Source organism: Trichoderma gamsii (genome assembly GCF_001481775.2).
Source record: "Trichoderma gamsii strain T6085 chromosome Unknown Scaffold_4.2, whole genome shotgun sequence".
Lineage (NCBI taxonomy): Eukaryota > Fungi > Ascomycota > Sordariomycetes > Hypocreales > Hypocreaceae > Trichoderma > Trichoderma gamsii.
In genome coordinates, this window is record NW_020171341.1 from 371,754 (window position 1) to 388,199 (window position 16,446).

At 50.2% G+C, this 16,446-nt stretch overlaps 4 protein-coding genes across 4 annotated transcripts; 3 read left to right on the forward strand and 1 right to left on the reverse strand.

Moving 5' to 3' along the window:
* Positions 1-4,249: 4,249 nt before the first annotated feature.
* On the forward strand, positions 4,250-6,649 carry TGAM01_v201585 (hypothetical protein; the record flags this gene model as incomplete). Its single annotated transcript, XM_018809385.1, has 2 exons — positions 4,250-6,320; positions 6,402-6,649. The coding sequence occupies 2 exons, from the start codon at positions 4,250-4,252 to the stop codon at positions 6,647-6,649; spliced, it is 2,319 nt and encodes a 772-aa protein (XP_018657364.1).
* Positions 6,650-8,613: 1,964 nt separating this feature from the next.
* Positions 8,614-9,427, forward strand: TGAM01_v201586 (hypothetical protein; the record flags this gene model as incomplete). The annotated part of the gene is made up of 3 exons (XM_018809386.1): positions 8,614-8,751; positions 8,820-8,894; positions 9,338-9,427. The coding sequence occupies 3 exons, from the start codon at positions 8,614-8,616 to the stop codon at positions 9,425-9,427; spliced, it is 303 nt and encodes a 100-aa protein (XP_018657365.1).
* A 2,763-nt stretch (positions 9,428-12,190) lies between these two features.
* On the reverse strand, positions 12,191-12,616 carry TGAM01_v201587 (hypothetical protein; the record flags this gene model as incomplete). Its single annotated transcript, XM_018809387.1, has 1 exon — positions 12,191-12,616. The coding sequence occupies one exon, from the start codon at positions 12,614-12,616 to the stop codon at positions 12,191-12,193; it is 426 nt and encodes a 141-aa protein (XP_018657366.1).
* Positions 12,617-13,992: 1,376 nt separating this feature from the next.
* TGAM01_v201588 (hypothetical protein) lies at positions 13,993-14,862 on the forward strand (the record flags this gene model as incomplete). The annotated part of the gene is made up of 1 exon (XM_018809388.1): positions 13,993-14,862. One exon carries the CDS (start codon positions 13,993-13,995, stop codon positions 14,860-14,862), a length of 870 nt encoding a protein of 289 aa, XP_018657367.1.
* Positions 14,863-16,446: the final 1,584 nt, after the last annotated feature.

Here is a 16,446-nt window from a genome sequence, read left to right on the forward strand (position 1 = left end):
GAATTTTTTTTTTTTTTTTTTTTTTTTTTTTTTTTTTTTTTTTTTTTTTTTTTTTTTAAACGTTCGCCACAGGACACAATAGCGCCAGTGCGAGAGTACTACCTATCAATGGAGCCGAGTGGGATTGCTCTAGAATAGCCAGTGCTTGGAAGGCTCTGGTCCCTGAAAGCCTCGTTTTGAAAGCCTCGTTTTTTCCTCTCCCGCTCAACTGCGTGTCGGCGATTGATTGCACAAGCATGGGTACGCAGATAAAGGAGCTCTCCAGATTTGGACATCAAATGTACTCACAATGGGCCTGGGCTATCATAACAAGCCGTAAGGAGCCGTTATTATTACCTAGCTTATAAACTGCCCTGCTGCTAATACGCTTTCAAGTACCGGCACCGCAGCAAAGCTAGATCCTTATAATCCCACTGGGAGCCATCTGCAAACAGGGATGCAATGATGGTTAGATTCACGATCTGTGCCTTGGCATTAATTTCCCAGAGAAACAGGCTACTCCGTTCCAACAACCGAGATGGATCTTACAGAGGAAGACTCACCTTGGGCTCTTACGACGCAACAAGAGTAGAATGCCGGCTCATGAGGTGGCTAAGAGGCTGCGAAGCGCTGACTCGAGACCACAGGATGATGGCGGTACATAACAGAACGAACGCTGGCCAAGCGTATGCGAGCCTAGAATCGCCTCGACGAGATGTATCATCCCTGTTCTATGCTGCTGTCCTGTAGCAACAGGGCGCTATACGAGTAAGATCACACTTCTGAGAGGTGCGCGCTATCGAGGTAGCGCCTTGAGATTTGGCGCCATGTGCCGAGTGGGAATGTCTGGTTTAGGGCTGTCATATCGCCATCCAGTCCAAATTCGAACAAATCAGAATAGAACGGGGCGCCTAGCAAAGAAAGAAAACAGCCATATCGTGCTCATTGCAACCTAGCAAGCAAGATCTACGGGAGGCTGCCTCGCCTCGTTGTTGGTGGCGATCCATTACTTTGGTGGCCTGCTTCTTCTCAACTAGACTACCAACGCTCTCATAAAGCTCCTTCGGACCACCCCAGCCGGCAACTGACTTGGCGTCAAGGGTTTACTGGACGCCCTCTTTGATGCTTCGACCCATCTCCACAGAGAAACAGAAACGAGAAAAAAGACGCAGGGTCTTTCAAGGGTTGTCCATCGCGAAGAGTGGGAATATAGCCAACTCTTTGATAGACGATGGGGACTGGTACTACTGCCGGTAGTACTAGCACTACCTACTGGTATGGTATATGAAGAACTGAAGTGGCTTCTAGAGCGCTCGGTGCCGGTACGCTGGCAGATCTCGGCCGCAAAGGGGAGGTAATACGGAGCGGTACGAGGTCTGGCAGCGTCGGATGACCAGCAGGCCTTGGAGGGATACGACATGATACCACTATGCCATGCCATGCCATGTCGTGCCGCGGAAAAGGGGGGCGTTTTCTGGGAAACGGCTAAAAATTCGATCTTGGCAGCTCCTCCACGCAGATAGACGCTGCACGAATACGACTACATGAAGTACATTGGTTGTATATGTCATTGACAGGTAACAATGGCACTCTGTGCTGCCGAGTGTCAAGACTAGACGGGATATGGAGTTTTGCCATGGCTGTATTCCGCTCTCTACAGTATGTACCGCCACGCATTGTCCCGGACTGATGCTGCCGTGTCCCTCTCGACTGGGTCAGATCCAGATGCCCGGTACAGTAAAGCGGAATCAAAACAAACAATCGGTCACAGGTTGACCCTATCTGTGCTGGGCGGGCGTCGTCTGTGTGCCCCGTACGTATAGGAGCATTATTAATTGCAGTATTAGGGACCTTCATTGGCAACCTTCCTTGGCCAATATTCCTGTCAACTGGTACAAACATGATCGCTCTGCTATGGTGTAGGTACTTTGCATCTCATATGGATTTATGTACAATATGGGGTCTGCAAGTGCAAAGTGCTGATTTGGGGACGTTGCATGGAGGTTGCGAGCCTAGGGTCGGCTGTCAGACGTGCATGCATTAGGAAAAAGACTGTACGAGGCAACGGCACCTCGAATAACATGCTACTATGGGCATTACGAAATAATGCCCGCAGACGCCATGCCCGCGCTTTTGACGTCTCCGCTGCAGCCGCGAATCATGGACAAGGTTAGTTGAAGGAATGATTCAGCACCCTTTGACGAGCTTCTCGTGTTGTCCTTCTGTGCCTATCTGATGGCTAGATTGATACTGTACTGTAGCACGCATGCCACGAAAGCGGAATGTGGACTCGATATACATGGAGCCTAGGCTTGGCGTTGACGCAAGACTTCTGCGCTGGCGCTGCGGCTGGGAGTCGGAGCTGATGGGCAAGTTGAAGCTAGAGAGCGGTAGCCTGCTCCAAGACTAAGTTTGAAGCCTAAAACATGAGCGCCGGTGCTCCAAGTGGGCTCGCTAGCAAGAGCTTGGACTCTACGCCATCGGCGGGATCTTTGGTGTTTTGAGCACATACTGTTCTGGTGCCTACTGCAAGCATGCAATAATCGATACTACTAGTATTTTCGATCCATCTTGTGAGAGGGAGCCACGTATCCAAGGGAGCTCAGCCAAGGCTCAATCGAGCTTCAGCTGGATCCCTTCTGAGCCCGATTGAGGCGCCTTTCTCTTGTTTGATCTGTTTTAGCCCCGGCGCTTCTGATTCCCCCTCCTCTCCTAGCGGGATGATGAGGCTCTCTCTGTCCAGAATACCCCACTGCTTTAGCCTTCAGCTGTGCTGGATAGCAGCGGTAGCCCGGAGTCTACTGGGCGCCGGAGCAGCTCGAGGCAGCCTTGAGCCTGAATTCGACGCAATGGCGGCGTGCATGGACGGTGTTTTTGTGATTCTCTCGGTGCTTCTCTGCCCCTTGGGATCCGTTTCTTGCTTTGGCGGGTGTTTGGCGGTGCGGTGTTTTGTGCCTGGAGTCTGGCGATGGGTTAAAATTAAAATCAACATTAATTACAGTACAGCCAGTGACAGGCGCCAACAACGTGTCGACTGCGCCCACGGAGCCCGCTAACTACCGCCCGCTGGGGGAATACACTTTTGGGGCGGTAGGTTTGATAGCACGTTTAGTCCACATTGCTTGTGCCTGTGTACCTGAACTCTCGCATATTGCCCGTCAGCTTAGTTGACCCCCCTTTACGGCCAACCTTTGTGCGGCGACTGCCTGATACATAATGCCAATGGCAGAATCTATCCAGCTGCTTTGATGGGTGGCGCCGTGAATGCAGATGCTAACATACAAGTGATAGATGGCGTAGATTTGATTCTTCCTACAGTTCCAACATCAATGCTGACCGGGTGTCTGCAGATGCAGTGGCAGGGAGTCCGCAGTGGCAGGGAGTCCGCAGCAGACGGGCTTTGCAGCAGCTGCGTGTGGCATTGAATTGAACATGAAGCTTACAGCGGTCCCCGTCCGCTGGACCTGTGACCTGTAGCCTGCTGCGCGCGCCTAGCCCTCGCTGAGCCGTAGCGCTCCGCCCTCCACCTTCTCCTCGTGCGGAACCTGCCATAAGGGTACATGTACCCAAGCCGTGGCCCTGTCTTGCCTGTCTCGGCCTGTGGAATTTTCCCTCCTTGGTGAACATCGCTGGCCCTCCCCCAACTTCTAGTCGCCTCTCCTCCTCCACAATCCTCCCGGCCAGCAAATTCCCAGCGTCGTCTCTGCTTTGCTGCTGCTGGCGCAATTATTGTTATCGCCACTATTCGCTCGCTGAACCTCTTCGCCGTGGGTTTTTCTCTTTTTATCCGCGCCTTTGATCGCCAGACTCTCAGTCGCTACAAAGGCCAAAACGGCCAACCAGTCGCTCGCTTTCTCTGCTGTGTCGTAGGACGCCGCACTACCGACGACCGCAGTTTCAGGACCTCGGCGCGCAATAGAGCTCAGTTTGGCATCGTCACTTACTTGCTGCCGCCAGAAAGAGGTGTTTGCCGGATTTATACGATACCCAGACTTTCTTTTTAATCTTCCTCTTCTTTTCTACGACTGAAGAAAAAGGGCAAGAAACCTGTCAAAGGCGCCAACGCCAAACGCCCGCTGCGCTCCTCGCATTTGTTCAGACTGGCTCAAGTTGAAAGGCGTCGTTTAGCGGCAACCACACCACAGCCAGGCGGATATACCTCCTAATACCACGTGCTGCGAGACCTCCCCCCTTTGACCCTGACTAGTATTTACAGAGGTTAAAGAGACGACGAGCTCCTTCGACGTGCGCCGGCCCGTCCGCCAACACCATGGCCGCAGCCACTGCCTCGCCGCCTCTGACCTCAGCTTCTCCCGGTTCGCCTACCCAACGTGACTCAGTTTCTATACGACAGAGCCTGTCGCCACCAAGGAAACCCGTCGCAGGAACTATACGGAAGCCTGTTCCGCAACTGTCGGCGGCCGACGATTCCGAGAGAAGCTCGTTCTCGCAAGAAGCGCCGATATCTCCTGGCCAGGCGAATTCGCAACAAGATGCTCAAGTCCGGCCTCTAAGTCTTGGTCTTGACAGCGCGCCTCAACTTGCAGAGGACACTAGCTTTGGGTCTCTCGCCGATTTTGGCTCGCAGAGCCAGGAACACTCGTTTGAGGGACTGCTAAGCACTCCCGTCTCCGGCGGCCTTGATCTACAACTCCCGTTTATTGAGGCGTCGCAGCGGCAGTCGTCCCAAGATGATGTTTCTAGCCCAGCGATTGTTACCAGTCCCCCTAAACCGGACCGTGACCCCCCGCCTGCTCCTGTAGCTGCGGCTGACAGAACTGATTCGGCTGCTACCAGCCCTCAGGAGCGCATGGGAAAGCAGGATGTTTACAGAAACAGCCGTGAGTCTGATGAGGCGACCAACACCTCTCAGGAGCCCATTTCTTTCAAATCTTCAGCAACGACAAGCGCAAGTTCATTATCAGGCATAAACGAAGGACCGGAATATCTCCCTGAAGAAGAAGACTCTCCCGGCAGCTCCATCATCGAGGGTAACCTGCCTCGAGGCCAACACGCTCCGTATCGCAAGCAGGAGCACCCGCCCCGCGTCTCCAGCGTTCCAAATGAAGCCAATCGAAATCCTTCCAACCCAGAATTAGTTGATAGTGCAGGCAACATCAGGCGCCATCTGACTCCCACATCCAATAACCTCAGGAGAAGCTCACTGTCACGGCCCCAGTCTGCCTACTCTGTTCTTTCGGATGGGCAGCGGGGGCGGTCGCCGGCATTGATGCCTGGAGGCTCACATATGCGCGCTCCATCAGTTCAGTCGCGAAAGTCACCAGATGTTCGCCTTTCGACGTACGCTGAGCTTCTCAATGTGCCTTACCCTCAACAAGCACCTCCACCCATCACAATGGACAATTCGGGACTTCGAAATGTAGTTGGCAACAACGCCTCATTACTTAGCGTGCAGAAGACGCTCGAGATGTACCGTCAGAATGTCAAGAAGACCAACGATTTTACCGTGCAGTATTCCTTTGCCGTCTTTCTGATATCTGTGGCCCAGGAGCAGGGACTGGACTTTTCCAGCCCCAAAGGCCGCAAGAACAGCCCACAGCCTTTCCGCGACCTGGACAGTCCAGTTGTCGAGGCTTCCGTGGCCACTCCTCCTGAGCTGGTCCGGGAAGCTAAGCAGATCTTGCAGCGCTTGTCCAGCGCAGGCTACCCCTTTGCGCAGTACTATCTTGCCGACGGCTATGCTTCAGGTCTCTTCAACAAGGGCAAAGAAGACCACAACCAGGCCTTTCCTCTCTTCGTGATTGCTGCAAAGCACGGCCATGCCGAGTCTGCCTACCGAACGGCTCTCTGTTATGAGTTTGGCTGGGGATGCCGGAAAGATCCTGCCAAGGCGGTCCAGTTCTTGCGTACCGCTGCCGCCAAGAGGCATCCGGGTGCCATGACGCGCCTTGGTAAGGCTTGCCTTTCCGGAGATTTGGGAGAGAAAAGATATCGCGAGGGTATCAAGTGGCTGAAATTGGCCTCTGAGTCTGCTGATGTGCAGTATAATGCTGCTCCCTACCAGCTGGCATGCTTGTATGAGACGGGTTATGGTGACGACGTATTCCGCGATCTCAATTATGCGGCCGAACTGTTTACACAGGCTGCGGAACTGGGTCACCCAGAGGCCAATTTCCGCATGGGTGATGCTTACGAGCATGGAAGCCTCAACTGCCCCCGAGACCCGGCACTTAGCGTTCATTTCTATACCGGTGCTGCTGAACGAGGACATGCACCGGCCATGATGGGCCTGTGTGCGTGGTACATGGTTGGTGCTCCGCCAATGCTGGAGAAGGATGAAGAAGAGGCGTATGAATGGGCTCGCCGATCTGCAGATTTGGGTAAGTTGGCAAGCATGTGTTTCTATCGTTTCAGACTGTAACCGATCACGACCGCTAATCGCAACCTCTTCTTTGGTTTAGGCTTTGTCAAGGCTCAGTACGCAGTTGGATACTTTACCGAAATGGGTATTGGATGCCGACGAGACATTCTCGAGGCCAATGTTTGGTATGTCAAGGCCGCAGATGCGGGCGATGAGAGGGCCAAGCAGCGACTGGCCATTATACAAGCGGCCGTCTCTGGCCAAGGAACTCCCATGGATGTTGCCTCTCCGAAGAACGCCAAACTAGCAAAGGGAGGCAAGGACGATAAGGATTGTATCGTCATGTGAAAGAGAGGAGAAGAGGAGAAGGAAGAAAGAAAGAAAGGGGAGAGGCAACGATTTTCAACCTGACAAAAGAAGACGAAACAACGTGATTATGAAGAAAAAAAGGAAGCACGATTTCAGGCGGTCATGGGCGCAACTAATACGAAACAAGCGAGTTTTGGATACTTAACAAACGGCCTGTTCTTTGGATATCTTGAGAGATGAACTCTTGCCCGGAAAAGCCAAACTCTCCTTGATAATATCTTATCTTTTTTTTGCCTTTTCTTTCTATTTATCATTCTGGCATAACCGCACATCATTTTGTCTTGCCTGCGAGAGTTTCATGTTTCATGGGCGTGCTTTCTTCCGTCATGACGTTTATGCTAAGCTTTTTGGCTCATACTGTTTATTGCCCCTTGCAGAGAGAGCAAGCATTCATTTTTTTTTGTTGATTCTGGCTTTTTCAATGTAATGCTGTTTAGAGCGCGCAAGTTGAAAGCAGAAGGGTTAAGAAGGCCAGGGGACAAGGCTAGAGAAAATTGGAGGAAACCTGTATTTCCTTCCCATCTCTTTCTATACACACAGAGAGAGGAACGAAAAGACAAGAAAAGAAAAGAAAAGAAAAGAAAAGAAAAGAAGAGGTTATTCTTGGTACGGAGAGGGATCTTTGACAAACAGAAATTTATTTAAAAGGTCGATACAGCAGGCATTGTTTAGTGGATTTATTACTGGGAGGGAATTTGCCGCCAATTTTTTTTTTATAATATGACAAAGATAAGGAAGATGGGAGAAAAGGAAGAAGGAGAATTGAGGAGGAGATACTCCTGGACTGGTATTTGAGATTAATGTCTTGTTTTTGAGGGAAATAATAAGCCTACATTGCATCTTTTTGCATCTTTTTTTCTGTTTCATTATCTATTTTTTTGTTTACTACATTGCACGCTGAGAATGATGACGTGGAATGAGATGAGGTTTTGATATGTAGATGCGGTGTTCATGTCCTCAATCTCTTTCTTTTCATTGGTGTTTCTTATGGGGGTTTGCAATATGCACCTTTCTATCATAGTGGCGTTTTAAGGAACTCGAGTGAAGCAACCAAGCAAGCAAAACAGATTAAGAGAGACGTTATCCGGTATCTCAGCTCCATTATCTGCACTCGGGCTATAGCGTGGGCTACTGCTGCTGCTACTTCTGGTGTATATAACAATTATAAAATGTACCTATGTATAGGTAGTTAAAACTGCTTTATGAGCTACAGCTGGGGTGCTGTAATATAACTAAGGTACTGGATAATAGAACTGGGATGCTGGATACCTTTCCCTTGCATCAAGTAGCCAAAGCCCTTTCTTGATTCAGAACAATATCACACATTTATTCATACGCTGCTTCCTACCTATTCATCTTGATTGCTTACAAAAGTAAAGAGGCTGATCAAGACCAAATCTCTGTAACTTGACGCCAACAAGGGTTCGGATTTCGATTTTGCATTAGAAACAGACGACCAGACAGATTTTCGGGCTGTCAACGTACTCGTTCCTTCTTGGCTTAGATAGCCGAGCTATACAATGTACAACTTGTCTCGTAAAGTTTACCATACTAAGGTAGGATAATTAATTTTGCACTGCTGCTGCTGATGTTGTTGCTGTTTGCCATGTAAAGTAATTTGTAAAGTACCTACCTATCTTTATCAATGGCTTTGTTGCAACTGCCAAAAAGTACCTACTCAGCCGAGGTACGTGCGCGTATAGTTAGGAACCTTTTCTTTCTTTACTTCTTTACTTCTTTCCTTCCTCCTCTGCCTCTCTTTGTTTCTCCTTAAACATTTGCATATGCAGAAATTCATTCTCCAGCACGATAACCACTTCTCTTCTGCTTCTCTTTGCTTCTCTTCTGCTTCTCTTCTGCTTCGATATCTGAATTAGTATTACTTGAATACTTTCGACCGAGCTCCTCCCAATCTTTCCCACAGGCTGATCACCTGTCTCAACATGGTGTCACCAAGATTCAGAGCAGTAACACGAAGCTTCAGACACATGCCGAGCTACCGCCGGTACCTGAACGCAAATCCCATCACTGGTCGCAAAGAGCGTCTTGACGATCTTATGCCCAGTCTGCAATACAATGCAGTAAGCATTAGTTCATCTCTGTCGGTTTCTGGAAGATGCCTTGGACTAAAAGAAACTCGTCTTCATAGAGCGGCCAGCTGATACTCGCGCCCGGCGAGGTCTTCTGTCGCTGGCGAAACGACGACGGTACTTTATGCAAAAGGGTAAGTAAGGGGGGAAGATTCAAAAGTTCTTTCTGCGGCTGGCATGTTGCATTCGAACTAAGGCAAATTGATTTTTAGAAGACTGCCCTATCTTCTATCAGGAGCTTACAATACCACTATAACAGCCAGCATGGCACCCGCGTTGAAATGCGGCGCAAACAATATGAAGTCAGTTCCTCCACCGAGTATCACCAGACAATAGACAGTAAGAACTAGCTCTCGGTTTTCTTTTTTCTTTTCTTTTATTTTCTCATTTGTGCTGATAAGCTGAATTACGTTTAAGACTGGTACCGTACTGTTGTAAATGGGGAGATGCCTCGCTGGGTGCCGCGTAATCCGGCTGATGAAACTGTTGCTTTTGAGACATATGTTTGGTAGGCAACGGAGGTAAGTGTCGAGTGTTTTGAAATCCAATTCTCCATCAAGCCCTAACCAAGATCTAGGAGAGTGATGATGGAGGAAAGGCCAAGGATGGTGGCAATGGGGCAGGGAAGTACATGAAGCGATTCTATGCCAATGAAGAGCAGGAATAAGACAGAGATGAAGCTCAAGACCGGGATGCATAATTCTCTCTTGCAGAGAAAGCGAAGCAGACTTTTAGTTTCTCATGATGATACGATTAGGCCGCATGTTAGAAAGACAAGATTGGTATGGGGTAGCAAGCAAAACACCTTTCAAAAAGACCAATATAATGCACGATATGAAGTTTACATGACAAAGCATCCCGAGATGCTGCGCCATAGAAAGTCACTCTTATTCTCATCATAGCTATTTAGGTAGCTGTTGGTCACGAGGAAGAAAAGATGTAGGAGACAGGGAGGCGGAAGCGGCGCTTTGGCCGCTGTGAGGAATGCTGCCGTTGGCGCGACAATGGTTAGACAGAGGGAGAAGAGTTATCTGTGGTTGACCAGGGCTTTTCGGGTAGTCAGTTGCCTAGGCAAACTAAAAGCTTGTACTACTATTGTGCATGAAATAAAGCGCCGTCAAAGGCCTTGGCGTTGAATAAAGTGCAATTTTGCAGATGAACTGAGAGTAGGCAAGATGCATTTGGCGATGGTTCGAGGTGCGTTGGATTCAGATTCACATTAGATGGCAGTATTTGATAGCCGATGAACAGCTGCCAAGTGTGAATCGCACTTTGAAGAGGCCGACTGCTGCAAAGTGTCGAATACTATGCACCTTCAACCATTGTTCTGTAACTCTCCTCATTCTCAACCTGCGACGAGGCCAGCAACAGCACAAGTCTGAGTAGTGCAGAGGCTGATCGATGACATATTCTGATCGATGATAACATCTGATGAATGTCACCTCGGACGTAGATCAACTAGTGTGATTTTTTGGTCCTTGGAATCGATCGGATACATGTGTCGTCACTGGAACGATTCGATTGGACAATGAATGAAACGGGAGTGCCTGGCGGATACAACTTTTAAGCTGCGAGCTCTAATATCAAAAAACCGGTTGTCGATAATGCCATGCGCCAACTGATGGCGAGGCTAATTAGTGTATCATCACAATCACACGTGCAGACTATGCATCTTGGGAGACCCCTGTTGGACCCCACTAAGCTGAGACCTTGATGGGTCGATCTCATGGCAGTTAAAGGAGCTGTCGGTTCAATATCTCAGCTTGTCTATGCGCCAATAAGCGCTGAAGGGACTTTGCATCAAGATACTTAGGTAGGCATAAGGACGTATGAAGTATATGAATCTTTTGGGTGTAAGTGCGTGTACTGTGTAAAGTGTGCATAATAGTGCTCAATAATGATCGTCAAGTCAGCACTTATCCAGTCATATTGCTACTAGCCATCGTCTCCTTAAGAGGCCATCGTATATTCTACATTCTCTCCCCTCTATAGATTTGATACTGCCCAATTCCACGCAATGGCTGGCCGATGCTACCTCGTGGCGGCTACAGCTGCAAGCTCTTAAGCGGAAGATGGCGAGCAGGGGTGGCTGGTCACTCGACCCGCAAAACTGCAGCCCATTATTGGGCAAGTCTCCCAGGCTGCGTCATTTATGGGGCGTGTCGAAGCGCGTCAGACACGCGTGGAGACGCGTTTCTCATCCTCACTGACTGTGGCTCTGACTGTGGCCCTGACTGTGGCCTTGACTATGGCTCTGGCCCCTGCTTGCGCTGTTTGCGTTGTTTGCGCTGAGTCGTCGGGCACCGCCTCAATTCCATCGTACTGAGCTGTGGTGTGTTGCAGTTTGTCACTCGCAAGGCCTGAGGAGAGACTGAGCTTTGATGAGCTCCGGCAAGTGTGGTGGCCAGGAAGCTACACAAAGCCATTGCGTTAAGAATACGACCTTGCGGCGTCGCAGTGTAAGCTGTACGGTGCAGGAGACATATTGCTTGCCAGTATTCGGAGGACTGGAAGTCAGCTGATGCCAAACAATGTGTATCAAGACAGTTAGAATGTGACTAAGGGCCAAGCTGATTAGGTGGTGGTGTTGCGTGAATACAGGAAAGGGCTGTTGCCGAAACCAATAGTTGCGAGCTATTGGTACAAGAAGGAAAGGCATCGCGCTCCCTCTCTTGTATCAGCTCTGTGTGTGTGCTCGTGAAGAGCGGACAAGTTTTGTAGCATCTCCAAAGGAGACTTACAACTCCTATTACGGAACCAAGCGTATTGGTCGTCATTGGTAGCCAAGATAGCTGCGTCATCCACTCAAGGAGAAGAGGGATCGAGATGAATAGATCGGTACTCCTTCCAAAGGGCTTACGGGCGATTCGGGGTGACTATTGCGCTTCAGAGCTAGGGCGGGCGTCTCCCATTAGAGGGAGACAAACATTGACCTCATCCATGGACGGTGACGCTACTGGCATCGTGCACGCATCTCCAAGTTGGCTGACGATCGAAACGTCTTCATCATACAGTACGAGAAGATTGGCCGGAAGAACCGGGGTAGAAGCACAGAAAAGAAGCCGAAGTAACTTGGAAAGAAATCGTGTTACATGGTGGCGTCTTCATGCCGGAACCTGGCCCGGGATCCGCACGTTTTCGGGCATGAAGAGGCAGATCTCATGTGTAGCTGGCATGGGAGGAAAATGCTGGAGCATGGCGCACAAGCTGTAGCGAGACAAGCTCACAGCTCAAATTGTCATCACTTGATGAATTGTCTTATGGAGTCGATCATGTTGGACGGCCTCGAGGGCTTGGTACCTGAAAACAGCAACGTTGGTTCTCAACTGCTGCCCTTGGAGAAGGAAAAGGTAAAGCAAAAGAGGAGCTGAGCTAATCAGGGCGAGCCGTGCCTCTTGGCCCCGGGCACTAATCACGCTCTTTAAGGCCGTTAAACATTGTCATCCAGACCTTGGAGCTTGAAACCAGCAGCTAGTGTGGGTGGAGAGAAGAAGAGGAGAGAATGGGCTGACAGCAGCTGGGTCGAGCAGTCTGCTGAAGAAAGGCAGAGCAGAGCAAAAGGGGGCAACTCCTTCGGCGGGATCGAAACTAGGTAGCCGTAATTCTTCAATGGGCCGGATTCAAGGTTCCCTGGATGGGCTCCTGCTGTCAGGGCGTTGCCGTGAGACAAGACATCGACATCGACATCGACATCGACTTCGGCCTCTTCTTTTCTCGTCTCCCCCGCAAATGCTCTGCAGAAGACGACTTGAGGCTCGCCAGACGCAGGGAGGCCGAGACGCTGAGAGCCTTGGCGAGGGAGCAAGAGCAAAAGGGCCGTGGATGAGGAATAAGCAAGACAAACATGGTCATTCATGTTCTGCATGCGGCACAGTGTTGAGCGAGGCCTGAGCATCTGATTAAGGCGGCAGAGACAGCAAACAGGGCGCAATCCGTACTGTATGCTCCGCTGTTTTTGTTTCCTCATGGCCCTGCTGCAGGGCGAGAGGCGAGAGGCGAGAGTAAAGTGCCTGCAGCTTGAGAAACAAGAGCATTGAGAGGACACGAGGCGGGTTTGCGGGGGAGGCAGTGAACAGTAAGCGAGACGATGAAGTTCAGTTCGATTTCATTTCACAATTTGGAAGTGATTCCAATTCGCTGCGCAGGTACCTGCTACCGGCCGGCCCATTACGCGTCGTGCTCTTGGGCACTGGACACGCCAGTACCAGTACCTGGCGTTGCGAAGAAAAGAACCTGCTGCGTGAATCAGCAAACAGGCGCTCATTTCACTAACGCTCCTCCTTCTATTACTCGTACCCGTGCCTCGCTCGCCGCATTGGGACTTCCAGCGGAAGAGGCCGTGCGAATTAAAAGCACATCGCAGTATGTTTCTCTCCTTTCAAGTACCCCTGCTGTAGCGCCTCTCCATGCAAATGCGTGCTGTTTCACGCTGTTTAGACGCAGCCGGCAGCGCAGCCGGTACCCACGCAGTACCCACGCGGTACATGCGTCAGCCCCCGTCCGCCAGAATGTTCGCCGCATCCGGCCACCGCCAACCCCTGCCCCAGGGCAGCGAAGAAGCTGGGACGGGGCCCCTCTCCAGGCCTTTCCAGCGCCCCCTAAACCCAAGAGGCCCCTCCCCCTGGTCACTGAACACAGCGCTGATGGTTTTTTCTTCTGCTCTCCCATCCCACCCAGACAACGTTCCCACTCGCACGGTGCCCGACGTTTTTAGGCCCTTGGACCCTCTCCCGCTGCCAGTGTCTCTAGTGCCTGAAGGGTCCCTCCAGAACGCTAACGCTAGCACCAAGAACTGCCCCAGCCCCTGCCACAGGCACCGTCCAGCGCTCTCATAATTACTTGCGCCTCGCCCTCCTGCTCTCGCACTCCCAAATTCCTACAACAATAACAACGACATTCTTATTCTTTATTCCTAGCGAATATCTATTCACCACACACGGCTGCTGCCACCCGAAACCAAGTCTTTACTGCTGCTACACGCAATATCATTCGTTCTTTATTCAAACTGGCACCTGAACCGCGTTCATTCACTCGCTTCTCATCGACTCTGTTTGTCCACTCGCGCGCGCGCCACATCCAACAACCAGCAATAACAAGCACAACAACGCATATTGAAGTGTCTTGACGCGCATAATTTCCAAAGACGCTTCTCGCGAGAAGTCTGTCGTCATATTCACCGACCTCTTAAACACCAGTCCGCGAAAATCAACCACTACACCACGCTCAGCCATCATGCTCCTCCCATCCGCCTTCGCTTGCGACGGCTCGCAAGCCGCGCCCACGACCAGATCACACGCTGGTCGCTTCGTATCACCGCCCTCCAGCCCTACGACGCTGTCGGCGCAGTACTCCATCGACAACATCATGAACACCTGCCGCTCTCTCCAGTCTCTCATCACCATGACCGCCTCCAACAACGACCACGGCGCGCTTGCGCCCGCGCCTACCCTGACTCAACTCCCTACGCCGCCTCTCGCATATGCCCCCACGCCCATGAAGCTGCGCCTGCGATCGCGCGGCAGCAAATCAGATGGCAATGGCGACGACACTCCCGTAACCAGGAGGAGGATCGCGAAGCGCACTCCTCCTGCTCCGCCCAGGGGCGCCAACAAACGCCGGCGCGACGTTGACGATGACCTGGGGCGGAGCGATGAGACCGATGTGGACGCTGAGGCCGAGCTGGACGCCGAGTATCTGCAAATGACACGCAGCTCATCCCCATCATCATCACCACAAGCACCTTCAACACCCAAACGCGCTCGCATCTCCCCTGAGCAATTGCCCTTGGGACTCGAGCGCTCTGATTTCCACGACATCCACCTCTTGGAAGGCAGCGCCAACAGCATAGACTGTGAAAAGCCCGGCACCGACCTCCAGGTTGAGGCGGACGGCTCAGAATGGAGCCTTGAGGACGACCGCGTCCTCGTCGAGCTGGTGCTCGAGAAGCTGAGGCTGTCCAAGACGGAATGGCAGGACTGCGCGCGTAGCCTGGGCAAAGACAGGCACAGCGTCGGCAGGCGCTGGAAGAGCCTGATGACCAATGGCGACGTTGGCGTCAAGACGAGAAGTCGACGAGCAAGACTGCACTCTACCTGGCGATGAAGTTTCCAACATTGCACAGTCTTTACCAATCTTTTACCATCCTTCTTGATTTCTTACTTCTTCATATTCTCTGTATGTTTGTGGAAAAAAGACGTTGGCCTCTGATCAAGCTAAGCGGTGTATTATCTTATTAATATGTCTGTCTGTCCTCTTTTGATATTACCTACCTAACTTATAACTGGTCTTATTTTTCCTTTGTCTGGTCAACAACAACAACAACAACAACAACAACAACAACAACAACCGCAACCTCCCCTTGGCTTCTGACTTTGAGCTAAGCTGTGTACCAACACTTTTATCTGCTTGTCAATCTTGTCTACTACTACCTGTATCAGCGCGTCTATTTGCTGTTTTTGTCTTTGTCTTTCTGAAAGCACTGGCGTCGAGGAGAAGGGAACACACAAAGAAAGGGAAAGGGAAAGTTTTTTTTTTTTTTTAAGAAGTAGTATTTGACTACCTACTATCAACCGATCTACTTACAGTGTAGACAACAATGTTGCTTGAGCATACATGTACTTTGGATTTTGAGGAGGAGGCATGCCGAATGGATTTTTAGACTTTTTCTGGCTCTCCATGGATATTTATTACTGGTATTACTACTACCACCACTACTTTTACTATTACTACTACTATTAGTACCTACTTGTCATCTACAAGAAAGGAAACAAACAATATTACAAAATAATTCTAATACTTTACGCGTTTTCGTTTGCTCGTGTGACGTATTACCAACTTGACTGACAAGAACACTAGCCCAGCCCGGTAAAAAGATGGAGGGAATCCATGCAAGGACTATGGGGGAAAAAGAGGTCCGTCTGATACTAATGCATCCCCTTTAACTACATCCATGGGAAAATCCACGTGTTTGTGTGAAACAAAACTTCGCCCCTCCCCCGGCTTTTTGTAGCTTTTTGCACCTCGCCCTTTGTTAAATGTAGATACCAGCCCTTTTGTTCGAGGGAGAGAGGTAAAACGGAGTTTTTCATACTAAGGATAAGAAAGATAAAACTATGGGATTCACCCGCCTCTCTTCCAGAGATTTTCAACTATTGCTTTTAAGCTTCCCACGCGCATCATTCATAGAAGCCTGTGACTATTTCTCTTATAGAAAGCATACGTTTATAATACGATTCCACATGAGATATGATTTCTCGCGGGTCATCTACTTGGAAGGGAGTTTTTGACTTTGTGAGTGTTGGCAAAAACCAAAAGGCTGGCTGTTTCTCCCGCCCTCCCTTTTGCACACAAGTCACCTGCCAACTGGACTGTTTCCCAGCCATCTTATGAGGAAGAGGCTGGATAATGCTGTCACATGGCTTTAATTGAGTGACTGAGTAAAGAGTCACGAGGAAAATGGGTAATGAGTGCCACTGTTTCTCTCTCTCTCTCTCTCTCTCTCACTACATATATGTCTATAATCAAAAGAGGTAGCAGAATTAGCAGAGATGTATAAACAGACATTCACATTTAATTGGCAGAGAACATCAACGCACATAGCAAGCTCATCATGCTCGTATTAACATCATCATCTCGCTCTATATGCGTACTATCTACCGTGCAACTCCACAATGCTGAGGTTAAGCC